Source organism: Durio zibethinus, chromosome 13 (assembly GCF_047325235.1).
Source record: "Durio zibethinus cultivar Kanyao isolate XHJ-2024 chromosome 13, ASM4732523v1, whole genome shotgun sequence".
NCBI classification, from domain to species: domain Eukaryota; kingdom Viridiplantae; phylum Streptophyta; class Magnoliopsida; order Malvales; family Malvaceae; genus Durio; species Durio zibethinus.
Window position 1 is genome coordinate 21,246,546 of NC_143174.1, and position 4,792 is coordinate 21,251,337.

A 4,792-nucleotide genomic window follows, 5' to 3' on the forward strand; every position below is an offset into this window, starting at 1 on the left:
GTTGCTAGCCACCCCTCGTAAAAGACTTATAATCATGTTTGATGCATAAGATGATAGATAAAATAAGATGATAATTATCTTATATTATATTTGATTGTATATAAAAAAAATAAAATTACAAGAAAAATTAATCATCTTCTTGACATAAAATGATTCAATCCTCCCAAAGTAAAAAAAATTATTTTTAATCCATAAGATTAAACTTACATATCCTATTATACTAATAAAAATTACATTAATAATTTAAATTACATAAATTTTGAGAAAAAATATTTTTAATTAATAAATAAATTATTCTATCTTAATTCTTACTCACATCAAACACAAGATAAGATCATATTATCTAATCTAATTCTATTCATAATATCATATTATCCTATTTTATAGATTATGTACCAAATACATCAAGTATAATATAAATCCTCGTTGAAGCTTGCAGCATGCATTAACCCTAAAATTGAATAACCTTTCTCTACCTTAACTTTTTTCTCAAAAATGAAATTATAAATGGAAATTTATCCGTAAGGGGAAAATAAACTGATTTATTGGAAAATTACAATTTTGCTAAGGGGAACTGAACATGAGGTCCATGCATATATGCCCTAATCTTAGTTTGGAGGGGAAATTATCTATTACAATTACAATGGTTATTGAAAAACTCCTGCCCTTGGTTACATACAACTACAATTACAGTCCAAGTGAAGCTATCAATATACTAATCCTTATTCTTTTGTATAGTTACAAAATTATTTGCATGAGCAAAATAGTAGGATAAGTGGGTTGCTTTGAATATGTTAACTCTTCCTGGGTGTTGACTTCAGCAGTGCTTGTAATCACAAGCTAGAAGTCTGAATGATATAAACAAACTAGACTTGAATGAGTTATGGGAGTACGGCAGAGTGGGCATTCAGGCTTCTCGTTGCACCATTCCATTATGCAGTTCCTGCAGAAACATCGTGATATATAGGAATTATCGCAGTTTCTGCTGACATAGAATGCGCAGAATAGAGTATTTGGCTGCAAGGAAAACTACCAGCAGAATACATGACCGCATGGCGTAGCTGTTGGGTGTTGGCGATTGCTCAGGCATAAGGTGCATTTGCTTACACCAACTGCTAGCTGAATTTGCACAAGCAGTAGCTTAGTTAATTATTTGCAGAAAAGTTCCATAAACAATAACCAGATTGATGAGTTTCATTTGCAGATGGCAGCATTTCTCTAATAAGCTCAGAGAAGAAACTATTCCATTCAGCAGAAGCAGGTTTTCACGATTATATGTTATTATTTGGCAAAAGTGCAGGCAGCCAGGAATTCAATTGTATTTTAAATTACCCAAAATAATTTCCATCATTAGCATCTAATAATTAATAGGTCTAATTAAATCAAAGATAAGCAGTTGTAATATTTAGTGCAAATATCTGTGGGAAGAGCTTGTAAATTTTGGGGAATATCAATGACATATTCCTTTTTCGATGAGATCAATTCTCCATTATTGTTAAAACTTTTGATCATTTGCACCTGCTATCAATTAGTGTAACAAATACCCTATTGTTCATCTTGCTTAGTACTTCTGACTTCTTAAGCACTTTCCTTTGGGCAAAACAAAAAAACCTAGCACTTTCCTAGAGTGAATATTGCACTAGAAAAAAAATAGCATCAGAAGATGATGAAAACAAAATACATTAACAGAATATTCAGAGAGAAACTTGAGAATTTACCTCTGAAGATTCACCAACCCAACTACCCTGGTCAGCCTCCATGGGTATCAAGTTGCCTTCTTCATTTAAAACAGGCAAACCTCCTACTACATGCCCAGACAAACAATGTGTCAAACAATATATGCTAATCTCCCGTGGCACAACCATTTGAAGCGAGGATAAAAAAAAAATAAATGTCTTAAATATGGATTTCCTAGTGCAAGAAGTAGGTTTGCTGTCAGCTATTTCACCAGCTTCATCAAGTACAAATGCAAGTCAAGAGCCCAGACTCAAATTTCAGCTGATTGAACTCATATCTTCAGTACTATTAAGTTGTCATTCATTCTTGCAACAATCCAAATGGATTCAACTTAAAGGCAAGGAACCAAGTTCAGCTTATCAGATTATATGTTAACTATCATGCATTTGGCAATTGGCACAATGTAAGCCTTTTGTTGCAATTAACCTGTTGGATTTTGATGGGACCCTAATGAGGTCTGATGAATTGAACTTGCAATTGAAGATAAGTTGCTGCGTCGTAGACCTTCAGCAGCAATGATGCAGAGCTGAATTAAAAGGAACACACCCAGGATCTGGTACCTGCGGTTGAAGGTGGTCAAAAAGGTTAAAAACAAAAATCTTGTTAGGGACATTCACTACCAGTACACCCAAACTTTGCCTTATATGATGCTGTGCTCCAAACATGTAAACAAGAGAAACTACATGAAAGCAAACAAGATACTTAGAAGCAAGTAGAGAACCATGTACCTGGGTCTTTGATTTGATGGCTTTCCAATGAACACATAGCGAATGCCAGCTGCACGTTTTGATATATGATAATAGAGACCTGCCAGCGTTTGCCAAGGGAAAATTGGCAATATTAAGAAAACTAAAGTTCCTCTTCAAAACTTCATTAATAAGTTTAGAAGAGTAAGCTCTGAAGACCTTCAAAGTAGAAGAACATGAGATTAGCACGTAGAAGCAATTGCAAGAATTCACGAGCTATAGGCAGCATCTGTATGCAACAGCAGCAAAATATACTCATCTAAAAGACTACATCAACAATGAGAAAAATACCTAAAAAGAATTAAGTTGAGTTTGCAAGAAAAGACACCCCCCCACCCCCCCCCCCCCCAAAAGAAAAAAAAAAAAAGAAGGTCAATAGGAGGGACAAAACAACAAAGGGTTTATATAAAATGAAATGAACTCCTCCAAAAATAAAAATCATAATTATCATACTGCTGGCCATCTCTGAACTGCATGCAACCACATTCCACTCAGTTTCTCTTTCAACCTCGACAGTACAGAAACTGATGCCCTTGATTCCGACGGCAAAGAAATTTCGATCCCTGTGGATGACTCTACTTGACTCCTCTCAGGAGCATTACTACTGTAGAACTCATCAGACTGTAACTCAGCAAGGGTTATACCACGGGATGCAATCCTATAGCTGCAAAAGCAAATACATCTCCTCAAATTCCAAAAATTGTTTCAGATATCCCTTGATCACCAAATATGAAGTAGGGAGCGGTAAAACGAACACTAAAAAGGAAAGAAAAGCTTCAATTTAAACCTGATTCTTTCTGCAATATAAGGAATCGCAGTCTGATACACAATGAAGAGAGCACGTCTAGCAGGTGTTGGGGAAAGGCCATGAGGTCCTGCAACCTAACAAAACACCATAATTATCAGAGAATAAATGAAATGTAAATTAATTAAAAAAAAAAGATGAATTCAGATGCATATTTGAGCAAGAAAAACTCAACAATTAATTCATTTCTTTTTAAAAATATAAAACCTGAGTGATGTCACAGTACTCTTCTCCTAGTGTTTGCTGGCCAGAACCTGTTGTTAGAACATAGTAAAGCATCTGACCCAGAAGTTTTGTCTGCATAATAAATTTAACAAATAATTAAAAAAATAAAAATCTTTAGCGAGTTATTAGGGCTTGAAATTTAGAACTAACCTCATTCTGATAAGCTACTGCAACTCTCGTACCTATCAAAATTTTACAATTCTTTATCCTTTACAAGGTTTAGTAACACTGTTGAAGAAAATAAAGAAAAATTAAAGAATTAAATACCGAAAAGGTGACGAAAGGCGTCGCGGCAGGCGTCGTAGATGAAGGATGCGTATTGGTCGTCTTTCTCCGCTGCTCGCATTATCTCTGGCTGAGCTGCCGGAGGGAATCGTCGCGGCTCCATCGTGGCGGTGGCTTCCGATTCCCCGCTTGGCCCTGGGTCGCCTGACCCGGGCGAGTCGTTTCGACCCAATCCCATCTCGGATTCAGTTTTCTTTGGAGTTTTTTATTTTTTTGGTCAAACTTTCACAAGTGGAAGACCTGTGACAGGGAAAAGATACTGCAAGAATAACAATAACGACGTCGTAAAATAAACAGTGCAAGTGAGAAAATAAATTAAAAGGAAAATTGCTTGGCGCCGCTGCCGGGGATCGAACCCGGGTCGCCCGCGTGACAGGCGGGAATACTCACCACTATACTACAACGACATTGTTATTGTTTTTAAGTTACAAAAATTTATCCTTCTAAACGATTTTTTTTTTTTTTTAAATAGAGAAATTTCCATTATTAAAATTTAAAAATTTAGTTGATTATATAATTGTAATAATTATTTAATCGAATATAAATTCTTACAAGATTTGAGTGTTTTTTTATTACTGTTTAAAATCCCATTGTATTCACCATTACTGCTTGGGAATGACTACACTTAATTGATGAGGGTTTGGTCTAGAATGCAGGAATTACAGATGCAGATCACTATGGTGAACTTAGGCTTTAAATATGATGTTCTTATGAACAGGTCCCTGCTCAAATTAGCATAATTTTTAGTCCCATCCCATCTGATAAACTCTTCATTTTTTTTTTCACTTTCTTTCAGTCTCATTATCTTTCAATCACTGTGGCCTATAAAAAACAAGGTTGAAGAACTCATGAATCAGGAGTTGGATGAAGAACTCAGCAAGAAAATGAATCTCTTAAAAGTCAGTCAAGATAATGCATTCTTTTTTTTTTCCTGTTAAAACTTTTCTCTCATATGATTAACACCTCAATAAATACGAGCTGAAAACATCACCAT

General features: G+C 35.2%; 1 protein-coding gene and 1 non-coding gene across 4 annotated transcripts; both read right to left on the reverse strand.

Annotated features, from left to right (window-relative positions):
• Positions 1-522: 522 nt before the first annotated feature.
• PEX10 (peroxin 10) lies at positions 523-4,082 on the reverse strand. 3 transcript variants are annotated; one of them, XM_022898971.2, is made up of 11 exons: positions 3,781-4,082; positions 3,664-3,695; positions 3,496-3,585; positions 3,271-3,365; positions 2,937-3,147; positions 2,643-2,712; positions 2,466-2,544; positions 2,164-2,297; positions 1,719-1,804; positions 1,034-1,119; positions 523-943 (listed from the first exon to the last, which is right to left on the reverse strand). In XM_022898971.2, exons 1-11 carry the CDS (start codon positions 3,974-3,976, stop codon positions 841-843), a joined length of 1,182 nt encoding a protein of 393 aa, XP_022754706.1. In that variant the 5' UTR covers positions 3,977-4,082; the 3' UTR covers positions 523-840. The 3 variants fall into 3 exon arrangements, with proteins under 3 accessions (XP_022754706.1, XP_022754705.1, XP_089598148.1); XM_022898970.2 differs by having other exon boundaries at positions 1,719-1,801; positions 3,781-4,042; XM_089742022.1 differs by having other exon boundaries at positions 560-943; positions 2,643-2,742; positions 3,781-4,043.
• Positions 4,083-4,133: 51 nt separating this feature from the next.
• TRNAD-GUC (transfer RNA aspartic acid (anticodon GUC)) lies at positions 4,134-4,205 on the reverse strand. Its single transcript has one exon. It is a non-coding gene; the product is annotated as a tRNA-Asp (tRNA).
• Positions 4,206-4,792: the final 587 nt, after the last annotated feature.